The sequence below is a fragment of the Lissotriton vulgaris genome, chromosome 11, assembly GCF_964263255.1.
Source record: "Lissotriton vulgaris chromosome 11, aLisVul1.2, whole genome shotgun sequence".
Lineage (NCBI taxonomy): Eukaryota > Metazoa > Chordata > Amphibia > Caudata > Salamandridae > Lissotriton > Lissotriton vulgaris.
In genome coordinates this window covers 863,617,820-863,632,748 of record NC_141699.1, presented here as the reverse complement: position 1 = coordinate 863,632,748, position 14,929 = coordinate 863,617,820, and the positions used below count along the sequence as shown (strand labels likewise).

Here is a 14,929-nt window from a genome sequence, read left to right as displayed (position 1 = left end):
TTACCCCAGGTTCCATTTCTGACGAATGGGATGTCTGGACTGTTACTAATATGCTATCTGAAATACGCACATCACTTTTTACATAGAGCTAGTACTCCACATGCTGATTTTAATTATAAACCAGGAAAAATCCACTCGCATTGTGGAGCAAGATTTATTCAGGACAAGCTATTTTTAGGGGCTAGTCAGCCTTTCTGGCAAGCTGAAAATTCTCTAACTTCAGTCACAGAACAAAAAGTAAATGTAGGAAGACAAACTGAGTTTTAACGTCTGTCTCTGGAAGTAGAGCAAATGTGACAACTGAACAAGATTTAAAGGCATCGTTATTGCTCACAAAGTGAATGAGCAATAAAAATGCCTTTAAAACTGGTTATCTTGTCACTTTTACTGGCTTTCAGAGACAGAGGTCAAAAGTTAGTTTAACTTCAGTCACAGGAAAAAAAATGAAGGAAGGCAGAGGATTTTGTAAAGTCAACTGTGTGACTGTTGAACTGTGCAAAGCAAGGGAAATGAAAGGCTGCAAGATGTAAGGATTTTTGCTAACACAACACTGGCATGGCTAAGTGAACTGTTAAAACATTTCAAATATATTTCACTAGTTATGAAGACCCAGTTTTATAATTTTGTCGTGAAATTCTTTTTTTATAGGATCAAAACAAATTAGACACTTTACTTGGTAAAATGCAATATTTTAAATATTTTTGCTGAAACCCAATTACCAAACATTGTTTATGCACTATTATCAGTAAAACTACGTTAGTGGGAACGTTTTTTGGCCATTTCAATGGAAAATATGCTATCTGTAAAGACAGTGAACTACCACATCATGCTTTATTAATACATTCAATCAATCAATCAATCAATCATATAAATTTGTAAAGCGCGCTACTCACCCGCTAGGGTCTCAGGCGCTTTATGAAAATTGTGAGTTTGTAAACATGAACTAGGAATTAATACTTTTATTGCTCACATGATAATGCTGGATAAAATGTTACGTCTAGTAAATAAAAAGAGTTGTATTGTACAGCAGGATTAGTGACCTGGCATATTTGAAGGTGCTCTCTAATGTGATAATACCTAGGATCACACAATTTGAGACCAGGTCACGGGTCAAGTATATTAGAGTTAGGTCGAGTAGATTATTACACATACCCTTCAGGTCTAGTAAACGTTTTATGATTTTTTGAGCCCTATAAAAAGTGGAAATACTGTTTGATACCACCTGTAGGTAGCTAAAATATATATTTTTAAACATGTCCTTATTTATCCAGTCATGTTCCTACAGACCAGGATTCATATTTTATCAGTTAATGCCTTTCCCACTAAAGAAATACATGCTCATGCAAAAAAAAAGTTCATTTATTCTGATTCATTTATTTCACAACTATCACTACAGGGTTATGAGTATTGGAAAAATAATATTGAGCTCAATTCTGTTTTGGGAACATGATATTGGCAGGTCCAGTGCATTGACGCTTTTGTTAGAGCAAGTCTAATCCATCAGCAAATTATCTTTGTAAACAAAAACAGTACAACAGTCTTGGGTCTGGCAATATTAAAAATTTGAAAACACCAAGCATGCCCTCAATATCATTACTGGTAACAGTTTGTTAAGTTCACAGCTTAATAAATGGTGCAGAATGGAACGTACAATTCTTCAATTTTGGTTAGGATGGGTAGTAATTATGGCCAGTTGATACCAATGATTGTATTGCTCGTTTTGTGAACTCTTCCAAATGGTTTAAGGCAAACAGGCAGGGCCCCCAGTATACTCAGTCATTCCAGTCTGCTGGTTATAACTACGTTTAGTGTTGGTAAACTGTGCCAGCAATGGTTGTGGAGAAGTGTGGCTCGATGGTTAGAGCGGCAGACCCTGATGCAGAGGTCTAGCCCGGGACCAGGGTTCAATTCCCCGCCTCTGCGGGTCTTGGGCTCAAAATTCCACGGACCTGATCATTCTCGCCTCAGTGCCTATTCCAATCATGGAGTCCCACTCTGCAACTCTGGGCAATAGCTTGCTTAATCTCCACAACAGCCCCCACAACGCTAAGGATGCCTGGCCTCCACCTTGGGGGTGCCCAGGAGTGGACGCCTCACAGGGAAAGCCAGGATGGGTTCCACAGCGGTATTCGTACAAGCGCATTGAGGCCCTTGCGGGTGAGTAGTGCGCTATACAAGTATAAATTTACATTTACATTTTAATGGTTAGAACACTCAATGTTGTCAGCAGTTAAAGCTCACATCACTTCTTTCTTCCAGTGTGGATTTGCTGGATTTTCTGGTGGTTCCAAGATCTCCTTGGTGCAAACGTTTTATATTTGCCAGGTATAATGAAATATGGAACGTTTCTCAACAAGAAGCTGCTGAACAATTGAGACATAAGGAAAATTTGGAGAAAGCTTTGGCTGTTGTCGATAATGGGAATGAACACATTGTCAACTCATTTTTTTCAGTGACAAAACACAAACCAATGGCGGGAAATGGCTGTTGAGGGTCCTACAGATTTTTCATCAAGATCCCTCTAGGTCCAAAGGCCACACTCTACTTTTGATTTTTTTGCAATATATCTGGAAGCTGAGTGGAGCTACAGAACACTTCCACTTCCCTCCCTTGATAAATTGTATGCTTCAACATGGCAAGTCAGTTTAGATCGATTTTGCAATTGAGTTGGACTCTGCAGGTTCGAAATCAAACAGAGTGCCATGTAATTATTTAAATACAACGGAGTTGTTTATGCCTTATAATTTGACACACGTGTGAGGGTGCGTGTGTATTATATGGTATGGCTGTAGGGCCTATTCGTCCAGTCAGGCTTGTTTGAACAACCTTAAGCTCAACCCTGGGTAGGTATGGGTTTCAAGCAGCAAGGGTTGACCAAAGAAACTTAGTGTAAAGTATTTGACATTACCAAACAACAAAGTGCATTTTTATGAATGTTTAGAGTGCAAGAGGAGCAAAATCAGCCAGAGGACTGCAGAGATATGATTTTATCACTTTTTAATTTTGACAGCAAACAAGCATTGGTAAACAAAAAGTTTGAAAACTTTTCAGAAGTTTGTAAATGTTAGTTTGGCTACTCTGGATAGGCTTGGATGACTTAATCAGACAGGATGGCGATCCAGTAGGCAAATAGGGTAGCTCTGGACATTTACCCGACCACTAATGTATTTTCCAGTCCAGTTATAGCCTTTAAGGCACAACCACCATGGACTAAAATGGAGTGGTCCTGGTACTGGAGGTGCAGGACGAAAAGATGGTCGTGGCTGCTCTGGTTGCAGTAGGGTCGAGGGGGGTGCATTTGTGGTGGTTCCTCGAGTGATGTGGGACGTATTTGGCCACAGAAGTCTGGGTCCCAGGAAGCCCTCCTTTCGGTGGTAGGCGGCCAGCAGCAGCTGGGCTTCTGGTCTTCGGTTACAGCGGTTGACATGTCCCTCTTGAACAACCAATCCAGGCTTTGACGACACTCATGAGTCCATCAGACTCCGATGCATATTTTGCCCATCGCAGATTGGTCTCTCAAGGTGCCCAGTGGCAGCTAGTAGCAAATCTTCTCCGGTGACTATCAACTTGCTGGTTTGGTTGGGAGCGGGGGGGGCGAGGCCGACTACCGAACATGGCGGCCGCCTTTTAGACGAGCTCCGGGCCCGGGCTCAAAGATCCTGAAAATTCACCGACACGCCGCACAGAGGGGTCCACTGAAACGTTTCCTGGTGGTGCAAGGTGGTGTTGACGATCGGACCTGTTTTTCAGCTCGCTGCCATCAAAATCTAGCGACCTACACAGTCCGGAGCCCATACGCTGGCGGAGAGGGGGAGACGAGCCCAAGGACGCAAGCTTGCTGCGCCGACTGGCGGACGACCCCGACTGCAGGCCCAATACGGAAGAGGTTTCGTGTGAGACCCCTACCAAATAAGGATCGCTGCACCGGCGGAAGAGACTCTTGTGGTGCGGACCGGGCAAGGCAGTGAGTGTGACCGCGCCCCAGAGGTAGGCACCGGGATTGGAAGCAGGCAAGGCCCGTGGATCCTGGGCAGCCAACGACAGTTGTCCTGGAAGGCGTCATGGAGAATAGCTGGGCCCGACTATGAGAACGAGAGCGGAACAGACGGAGGGGCACAAAGAACTGTTGCTGCCATGAAGGGTGGAAAGCGAGGAGCAAAATAAGTGCGGGTGGCGCCGATGTACGCTGGATTGCGCCATCATTCCCAGCTGCAGGCCTTATTAGGGAAGGAGGGGCGACCAGAATGTGCAGAGGGCTGAGAGCTCCTGATGCAACTTGAAAGGAGGGGTAGAGTAACCGGACCCTACATTGGTATATGCAACTTGGAGTGTGGGCCTGTTGCATGCCTGACTGGCCACACTGGTAACTCGCCTGAGCCACTGTGGACATTATGGGCTGGGGAGCCCTGAAAAAGATACTTGCAGGGAAGCTCCAGAAGACCCTGGCAGCCTGTAGTGTGCCTCGGGCAAACAGTATTGCTGGTCAGGGGTTCTACAGAAGACGATAGGCTCTGCGACGCCCACACCTACGGCAAGACACAGAACGGGCCGGCAACAGTGGCAAGCGAATGCCCTGCATGAGCACGAAGACATGCCGTGGCCGCTGACGACGACCTGGAGCAGAGGCACACCCAGGGCTCGAAAAATCATTAAAAATGCACTAGACCTGCAGGTCTAGTAACCTACAAAATCTCCTCGACCTAACTGAAATGCACTTGACCTCTGACTCTGAAGGCTGAGCAAATATGACAAGTTAACAAGATTTAAAAGCATTTTTATTGCTCATTTACTTTGTGAGCAATAAAGATGCCTTTTATTCTTGTTAACTTGTCGCATTTCCTCTGCTTTCAGAGGCAGAGGTCAAGTGTCAGTTTGTATTCCTACTCACCAGAAAGGGCAAGTAGGACCTAACAATATCTGGTCCTGAATTAATCGGACTCGCATTTGCAAGCAGTCAAGTGAATTTTTCGAGCCCTGACTCCGGACCAGTCACCCCTTCATAAAACAGCGAAGCAGTTGTTAGCTCAGCCCACACGGCCAGGACTACTGTGATGGGCCGAAATAAAGGGAAATAACAAGACGCTGGCCCCAGTGTTGACCCCTCTATGGAGCAGGCGGAGTTTGACATAACATCGCAGCCGCCCAGCAGAATACCACCTGCAATCGAAGTAGAGCCCATGGATAATCTGGATCTTATTCTCCAGGAGGTAAGGGACTCCAGAAAATCCATTGAACAGCAAATTGGTGCCCTCACGACCGGTCTCACGCTGCTTAAGGCGGACCATGCCAAACTCGCTGATAAGGTGAAAGATAACACTGTGGCACTGGCGGGGCTGTCTCCACAACAAGCCCAGAACACGACCCACATACAACAGCTCCAGAAAAAAGTCACTACCCTGATGGACCGAGTTGAAGACGCAGAAGGGAGAGCGAGAAGGAATAATGTACGCATCATTGGGCTGCCTGAATGTAAAACACACTTTTTCGAGAGCCCAGAAGACGTTGAGGAATGGTTGGAGGTGACGGAACCTACAGCGAGTGGGGACAACGCCTCCCAGAGCATACAGCATAGCTCCAACCAAATGGAACCGACTGGCACCCGTCGTAGCAGACTGATACGCAGGAACTCTCAACGGACCAACCAGACATCACCGCAGATGCAGACGAGAAAGTTACAGAAGCCTCATAGCAGCTGCTACATTTCGACAGAATGCACTAATCGAAGACTCCGCCTCCTCAGATGAAAACGTGAACAGATCAGACTCTGAAGGCAGAGTGGCCCTGTTTCTCACCGTGACCCCACAGACGGCAGATGGTTTGTTTGGCTGACTGCAGGAAGACACTGCTGCTTATGGACCTACCTCTGACAATGATACCATATCCTTTTGTTAAAATATGTTGCGGCGATGTGTGTACACACACTCCGCAAGTCCGGGGTTCCATTCTGACAGAGCTCTGTAGTATACTGGAGAACGGGATTGCACCCCATGGATGGCGTTGGCGATGTCCCCCAATCTGCAAAGGCAGTTTCTGTACAGGGCATAGTTTTGTTTGCCATGTTTAGTTACATGGTCCGGTACAGTTCCTCGACCAGACCAAGTATTCGGATTTTTGGGGAGGGATATAGTCCTACTCACTCGATTAATCTGAGGCGGCTTACTAACAGCACATACACGCCACAGCCTGTCATCAAGACCAACTTAGTATTGCAATGCATACACTCAGTAAGTACAACATAATAAAGTGGAACGTTCGGGAGTGGGTTTAGTGCAAGAACGTCACAGAATACACGCTCAATTGCTGAGATGCAAAGCATAAATTGTATATTTGCAAGAATCCCACATGCTGGAACAGGAGGCAGTGAAGCTCTGTAAGACATGGAGAGGGCAGGTTTTCTCTACTAGCTACTCTGGATATGTACGTGGTGTCACAATATGGATAAGACATGGGGTACCTTTTAAACCCTTAGAACAAAGAGTTGATAAGTAGGGACGCTATATTTTTATACAAGGGTCACTTGATGGTCAACACGTAGTACTGGGTAGCACATATGTGCCAAATGTTGAGCAAGAATGGTTTTTAATTACCCTGAACTAGCACTAGCAGGCTGGGAGATGCATCCCTGGATTATAGGTGGGGATTGTAACACAATAATGGACATTGCATTAGACAGGTCCCACCCCCCTCTGAATGGTGCAGGCGTGATTAAACAGGCGAAGGAACTCTGTAGTTGGGCAGAGGGTTGGGCATTATGCGACGCATGGAGGATGCAGCACCCAACACATAGGGAATACTCTTTCTACTCCCTGGTCCATATGCTGCATAAAAGAATAGATAGAATATACTGCTCGAACACGATTGCGATGCAGGTCACACACGCTACGTATCTAGCGAAAACCTTTTCGGACCATAACCCACTAGAGATAACAGTCACATGGGGCAGAATACCTACTCCGGTACCTACCTGGAGACTGTGGCCACAGTTGTTCGAAGACATAGTGTTCCGTGCCGCCATAGCCAACACTATTACTCATTATTTTACGGAAAATAGCAATACGGCTTCTAATGGTCTAATTGAGTGGGACGCCTTTAAGGCGGTCATATGCGGTGGGGCTATCAGCGCGACAATGGGTGCTAGGCAGGAAGTCCATAAGTTCCTCACAGAAACAGCAGGGGCAAGAGCTTAAATGTTGCATCTGAATGTGCTGGCTGATTTATCTGTAAGGATCTCTGTGGCTGAAATAGCAGTAGAAAGAAGCAGAGCAGGCCTGAGTGCATTACCAGAGCTGCTTGTGAGAGTCACAGCAGTGGAAAAGCAGGTTCATGGATCTGCATCTTTCGACCGAGGTGAGTTGACAGAGCTGCTTAAAAAGGCTCAGGTACTGGAACACTAAGTCAGGTACACAGTTGATTAGCAGACTTGATTGTGAGAAGGACTTTTGTGGAGTAGTAGGGGAATGGGGATCATGGTAGGAGTAGGAATGATGTACAGTAGGAAAACTGCTTTTGAGAGGTTCATGCTCTTGAATAACAGCTCAAAAATTTCAGAATTAAACGATCCCCACCCGCCTGCTTTTGGTGTGGCTAAACTCTCACCTGCTGGGTGCTAGGATATCCTCCTGGGTAATAGTGTGCAATTACAAATAACATAACATAACAATAACATAATATTCCTCTTTTTAAATATCTTTTTCAGTGGCCTATAAACATTTTTAAACTACTAAAATAGGTTTGTTGTAATTGTATCATGTTTGACCAGTATACACAACTTAGAACTATTTTCTTGGATTAAGGGTAGCTCCGTCGCATTGTTTGAAGGGTCAGCTCTACCTCCATTGATTGATCTGTTAGCCCCTCTCCCCAAAAGTCCGGGTCCAGTTGAGCCCCTGGATACATACGTATATACCCAGTGCTGCACCAGTAAAAATCATCAACAATAAGCATTCTAGAATGTTGCTTTGTTTGAGAATGGCAGCTGGGGTTTTGAGATGTATTCTGATATAATACGATGGATGGGCCTTTTAAGAATAAAGTAAATTGAGGAATAAGCCCACAGAGTACACCCGGGACTCCAAGCTCAGCCCTGATAACTCTGACTACCTGCCTGCCAACAATCCCCCATTATCTTGGCATTCTTTGATATCACCCCAACAGGCACAACACCACACCCAACTATAAAAGGAGCAGTTGCTGAGCGGGGTGCGGTTGGCTGTCTGATGTGCCCTGTTGTAATTGTGAACACAATATTTACCCAGCCAATACATACTCATTTTGTAAGTCAAATAAAAGGCACCGACTGCACCTATAAAGTAAGAAGTCCCACTTTAATGTCATGCTGAAAAACATTGTCCATGATCAGAGTAACATTGAAAAGTTTTTGTACCTTTTCTACAATCCAATAGGCAATACAAGGCCGCTGATCTACAAGGCAGGACATGAGTTTTAATACAGAATATTAAATTTTCTCTCAAGCAACATCTTTAGATGCCCCAATAAAAATACAATGTTTGTTGAAGACAAACCTATCTGTTTTCATATTTAATCTAAACAATTTCTCCTTATTGTTTCATAGGCTGTCAATGAGTAGTGGCGAAGATTTACTTAATAAAAGAAAGAAAATAATAAAAGAAAGAAAACAAGTGAACTCAAGATGGTGGGTACAAAGCTATACTGCTGAGTGATGGTTCTGCTGAAGTTTTATCTGTGGTCGATTTAAGGCATTTTTGGCACACATGTAAATGCCTCCCAACTATTTGGAGTCAATCACAGCTAGACACACAGACAGAGCTACACACAAACAACTGCAGCCTTAGTGAGGGAACGCGGTCAGGATAAGCAACTAGCCAAGCTTTTTCTTGGGGTCTTTTTTAGTCTTAGTCCTTACCTTTAATGTCCCGGTGAATCTTCCTCTTTGAGTGGAGGTAGTCCAAACCCTTTAGGATTTCCCGCAGGATGGTGGAAATGTATGCCTCCTCCAAGGGACCTGGCTTAAGCTGCACAAAGGCAATAGAAGCAAAGTCGTTAGGAAGATCTAGAGAGCGAGACAGAGTCAGAGAAAATAAACTGTATTTGTAAAAAAGAACGTTTTTCAGATGGTTTAAATAAAAAAGGATTATATTTCCTACCCAGTAAGCATCTGTTCTTTGCATATAGATCTGTAGATTCACATACTTTGCATACTCCTGCCACCTAGTGTTGGGTCTGGATGTTTGCAAATTCGGTGATAGTGTGCATGGGCATTGACTCCATTGCAGATTGTTTTCCCGCAAGAGGGTGAGAATGGAGTAAGTAAGCGTAGTATAAAGATGTCCACACGTAGGAATATATAATGAAGAACTGCAACAACTACAGGTGCCCGGGGAAGCGGGTGGGCACATGTGAATCTATAGCTCTACATGTCAAAAACAGATGCTTACTGGGTAAGAAACAATCTGTTCCAGGCATCTGTGCTGTAGATACACATGTTTTGCATAGACTACAAAGCAGTATACGCCCTAAGCGGTTGCTAACCTGTAGATATTGCATTTGTTTGAAACAGTGTTTTAAGTGCTGCTTGGTCTAATTTAGCGTGTTGGCGTGCCAACACATCTACACAATAGTGTTTGGTAAATATGTGTGATGTAGACCATGTAGCTGCCTTACATATGTCAGCAAGAGGAATCTTTCCTAAAAAGGCTATAGTAGCTCCTATTTTGCGAGTGGGATGCGCTGTAGGGGGTATGGATAAAGTTATTTTAGCTTTTGAATAGCATGTTTTAATGTATTTAACAATCTATCTTGAAATGCCAGATTTAGGATTGCCTTTGTGAGGGGGAGCAAATGAAACAAACAGTTGACATCAAGCATGAGAAGAGCTCGTTCTGCTACAGAATCAGATTGAGGAAAAAACACAGGTAACTCAACTGATTGGTTTATATGAAAAGCAGAAACCAATTTGGGAAGGAATTTAGGGTTGGAGCAAAGAACTACCCTGTATTTGTGAAGCAGAAAGAAGGGTTCTTCCAATGTTTATTTGCAGAGTTTTATATAGCGCTGGCTAGACCTGGAGGTATCAGAGCACTTTATATGAGGATCAGCAGGTGACAGGATACAACAAGCATTAGAAATGCAATAGGTCTCGCAGCATTAGAGTTAGTGCTTTTAGAATTGTTTATGGGTTTTTTTGTAAATCTTTAGCATGAGGTTGAGGGTGAGTGAGGGTGAGTGAGGGTGAGGGGTTGAGGGTGAGTGAGGGTGAGTGAGGGGTTGAGGGTGAGGGTGAGTGAGGGGTTGAGGGTGAGTGAGGGGTTGAGGGTGAGTGAGGGTGAGTGAGGGGTTGAGGGTGGGTGAGGGGTTGAGGGTGAGTGAGGGTGAGGGGTTGAGGGTGGGTGAGGGGTTGAGGGTGGGTGAGGGGTTGAGGGTGAGTGAGGGGTTGAGGGTGAGTGAGGGTGAGCGAGGGGTTGAGGGTGAGGGTGAGTGAGGGTGAGGGTGAGTGAGGGGTTGAGGGTGAGTGAGGGTGAGTGAGGGGTTGAGGGTGAGTGAGGGTGAGTGAGGGGTTGAGGGTGAGTGAAGGTGAGGGGTTGAGGGTGGGTGAGGAGTTGAGGGTGAGTGAGGGTGAGTGAGGGGTTGAGGGTGAGTGAGGGTGAGTGAGGGGTTGAGGGTGAGTGAGGGTGAGGGGTTGAGGGTGGGTGAGGGGTTGAGGGTGGGTGAGGGGTTGAGGGTGAGTGAGGGTGAGGGTGAGTGAGGGTGAGTGAGGGGTTGAGGGTGAGGGTGAGTGAGGGTGAGGGTGAGTGAGGGTGAGTGAGGGTGAGTGAGGGTGAGTGAGGGTGAGTGAGGGGTTGAGGGTGAGTGAGGGTGAGTGAGGGGTTGAGGGTGAGTGAGGGTGAGTGAGGGGTTGAGGGTGAGTGAGGGTGAGTGAGGGGTTGAGGGTGAGTGAGGGTGAGGGGTTGAGGGTGGGTGAGGGGTTGAGGGTGGGTGAGGGTGAGGGGTTGAGGGTGAGTGAGTGTGAGTGAGGGTGAGTGAGGGTGAGTGAGGGTGAGTGAGGGGTTGAGGGTGAGTGAGGGTGAGTGAGGGGTTGAGGGTGAGTGAGGGTGAGTGAGGGGTTGAGGGTGAGTGAGGGTGAGTGAGGGGTTGAGGGTGAGTGAGGGTGAGGGGTTGAGGGTGGGTGAGGGGTTGAGGGTGAGTGAGGGTGAGTGAGGGGTTGAGGGTGAGTGAGGGTGAGTGAGGGGTTGAGGGTGAGTGAGGGTGAGGGGTTGAGGGTGAGTGAGGGTGAGTGAGGGGTTGAGGGTGAGTGAGGGTGAGTGAGGGGTTGAGGGTGAGTGAGGGTGAGGGGTTGAGGGTGGGTGAGGGGTTGAGGGTGGGTGAGGGTGAGGGGTTGAGGGTGAGTGAGGGTGAGGGTGAGTGAGGGTGAGTGAGGGTGAGGGTGAGTGAGGGTGAGTGAGGGGTTGAGGGTGAGTGAGGGTGAGTGAGGGTGAGTGAGGGTGAGTGAGGGTGAGTGAGGGTGAGTGAGGGTGAGTGAGGGTGAGTGAGGGTGAGTGAGGGTGAGTGAGGGGTTGAGGGTGAGTGAGGGTGAGTGAGGGGTTGAGGGTGAGTGAGGGGTTGAGGGTGAGTGAGGGTGAGTGAGGGGTTGAGGGTGAGTGAGGGTGAGTGAGGGGTTGAGGGTGAGTGAGGGTGAGGGGTTGAGGGTGGGTGAGGGGTTGAGGGTGGGTGAGGGTGAGGGGTTGAGGGTGAGTGAGGGTGAGTGAGGGTGAGTGAGGGTGAGTGAGGGTGAGTGAGGGGTTGAGGGTGAGGGTGAGTGAGGGTGAGGGTGAGTGAGGGTGAGGGTGAGTGAGGGTGAGTGAGGGTGAGTGAGGGTGGGTGAGGGTGAGTGTGGGTGAGTGTGGGTGAGGGATTGAGGGTGAGGGGTTGAGGTTCTGTCATCAGACTTTGACCCAGAGCAGGAGTCAGAAATGCAGAAAACAAAGAAAGCAAAAATGGCAAACCCTGCACGATTGAGATCGTCACAGGAGTGGAAGGAAGAGGCGTGAGGTAGAATCCAGAGTAAGCAGCCTTGGTATTAAGCAGCGATCTCTTAAGAAAAACTTTTGGAGTTACACTTTCAATTTTTATAATCGAATTAAGCACTGGGGTTAGATAGATGTGTGTGTGGGCCGAAGGGCGTTATGTTGCGATGGCCTTGCATGACGTGCAGATAAATCAGTTGTGTTTAATCATCTGTGGGCTGTCTGACGTGTTCTGGCGTTTGTTTGATGTTGGGCTGCTGATGTGTCACATGGGCGGGCAGGCCAGTGTCTCACAGTGGATTCTGCTTGTATATCCGGGTTTTCCTTTGTGTTGTTGGGGGTGGCTTTACATGGCACTGGGAGGTGTTTGCATTGAGCGGCTGCCTGGACGGACAAAAGGTGGTGCTTAGCGGGACAACGAATGCTGCCTTCTCTTTTGTTTTGGTGCTGTCATGTATGATGGGGTCCGCCTGAAATGACGTTGTTAGGGACGTGTGTACAGCATCGGTGAATCGACTACCATGGTTGAAGATCTGGAAGGCTTTCCTTCTCTGACGCTGGTTCTGGTCTCTGTGGCGGCTCCCTGTCCCTCGGAGCGAAACAAACAAGGCATCTTTGTGCTTTTCCCCTTGACCCAGTAAGCGCAGCACGGCTTATTATGGCGGACTTAAATGGCGCTCTGGATTGAGGTATTGAGAGCAGAGGGGGAGGGGCGGGGGGACCTTATGCAAGATCCGGATTCGTTGTAGGTGCAATTGGCGTTGGAAGCAGAAAGGAAAGATTGTTGATGCCTTCTGGTTAAGGGCCCCATCAGGATGTGTTTGGGTGGTGAACATGGAGGAAGTGCCGCCCGAGCATGAATACGTGTTACTGGGTATTCTGTTTACCACTGTGCCATGCCGTTCTGAATCTGTCCCTAATCTGTCGTCAAATGTTCTAACAGGGGGTTATACTGGGGGTTGAATAACAAGACGGACGGACGGAAGAGAGGGGAGGGGGAGGAGAAATGCGACACGGAGGGAAGGGGAGGGGGCGGAGCGGGGAGGGGGCGGAGAGGGGAGAGGTGCGGGGAGGAGAAATGCGACACGGCGGGAGGGGGCGGAGCGGGTAAACAAACGCGGACGTGCACGCGCCCGTGACTTTTAAGGTCAATGCGCATGCGCATAAGCTTAATGCGCATGCGCATTGACCTTAAAAGTCACGGGCACTGCAAGGAATCGCCACGATTCCTTGCAAGTTAGATAAAGAGTCGATGAGCCCCTATAGTCTCGCTTGCTCGATGCGCATGCGCATCGACAGGCGAGACCTAAAAATGACATCAGTTACAGTTACAATTACAAGTATAGGCGTAGGAGAAAAACATGAGATTATACAATAATTGAAGTTATTCGCGCGTAGCATAGCCAAGACACGCGTCTTATGGTGAATGGAGGGTAGGGGGAGAAAGGGAAACAGGGGAGTGGAATGCAGATCGAGTCAGGTAGACAGGAAGGGGAAAAGTACTTCAGGGGGAACAAAGAGCAGTCGAAGAGAAAGACAGATCAAGTTGTGAAGAACCGTGATAAACAATGTCCGGCTGGGTAGGTGACGGCTGAGGGGGTGAACAAGAGCCAGACTCCTATATAGCTGCATAGAAAAGCTGCAACGGCCCACGGCCAAGGGTACTCGGGCTTCGCGGTACGTACAAACAGTTTCGGTTTCCGTCCATGGGGCATTGTCATAGTTCCATAGAAGGCGACTGTCTCGGTGTTACTGGGAAACGCCGTCCACCTCTTCCTCCAGCTCGCACCATGATGATATAACCTCATCACCTTGGTGCGGCAGGAGCACAGAAGTTCCTGGGCGTCCTCTAATCTGGATAGTTGGTGGCACCTCTAGGGGTTCCTCATCATCCTCCCAGGAGCCTGGATCAATTATTGAGGCTCCCTTGTCTTTATTTTGTGTGCTTCTTGGAAGAACCCCTATTCAGTCACAACAGGCGCCATCTTGGAGTCAGGCACTGGCCCCGGTCTCAATCACAATGAGTTAAGATTAGAGCTCGCTGTAACTTGGGGGGCTTTTGTGGGTACAGCGTTTGTTCCTCGTGCCAGAGTCATCTGTGTCTCCCCCCTAGGAGTCATCCTCGCAAGGCTGAAGCGGTGCAGGGAGGGCCGCCCTTACTGAGCCTGTGAACTGCATCAGGCGTATCTCCGCTCCTCCTCACGTCTGTAGGGCAGTTATTCTTCTGTCCTTGCCTCCTCCCTGGGAACACACTGCTGCCGGTTCTGTCCGCCTGAAGGTCTACTCTCTTGGTCCCTAGCAGCCGCCGGAGCCGCTGCCATTTTGTCTCGCCAGCACTGTTCGCAGCTGCCTTCAAGAAGCTGTCGCCGGCCCTTTCCACCAAGCTGTGAGCGTCCAGAGGTGTCCTCATACAAGCGCACACTCAGCCCCGGGATTTCGGAGTGTTTTCAACGGGTGTTGAGCGGCAAAACAGTCCAACTCACAAGGCTCACAGCAGAGCCAAGGGGATTCACATCCTCGCGGCCATGATGGAATACTTCGCACTAAGGTTAATCCCTGTAGCTCACCAAATTTCCTTAATGAAGTCATTGCAATGAGGAAAGCAACTTTCCATTAAAGAAACTGCAAAGGACAATTATGCAATGGTTCAAAAGGTGGACCCATACGTCTTCTAAGGACAATGTTAAGATTCCATACTGGCGCGAGGGAATTCTTGGTGGTATTACCCTTCTCAAGCCTTCCTTAAAGGCTTTGATCACTAGAACTATAAATAGTGATGAATGCTGCCTGTTCTTCAAATACCCAGCTACTGCTGCAAGGTGTAAATGAATAGATGTATAAACCAGTACAGTTTGCTGTAAGTGTAACAGATAATATTTTGTATAGAAGCATCTAGAGGATTGCTTTTGTTGTTATTACAGTAGACAACAAATCTTTTTCACTTTGCT

General features: G+C 47.5%; 1 protein-coding gene across 1 annotated transcript in view; it reads right to left on the bottom strand.

Moving 5' to 3' along the window:
• The window catches only part of STK25 (serine/threonine kinase 25), a 444,535-nt gene that overhangs the window by 271,172 nt on the left and 158,434 nt on the right, over window positions 1–14,929 (bottom strand). Inside the window, exon 4 of the mRNA XM_086944010.1 lies at window positions 8,885–8,993. Coding sequence (XP_086800136.1) covers window positions 8,885–8,993 — 109 coding nt within the window. The remainder of the gene's footprint in view (window positions 1–8,884; window positions 8,994–14,929) is intronic.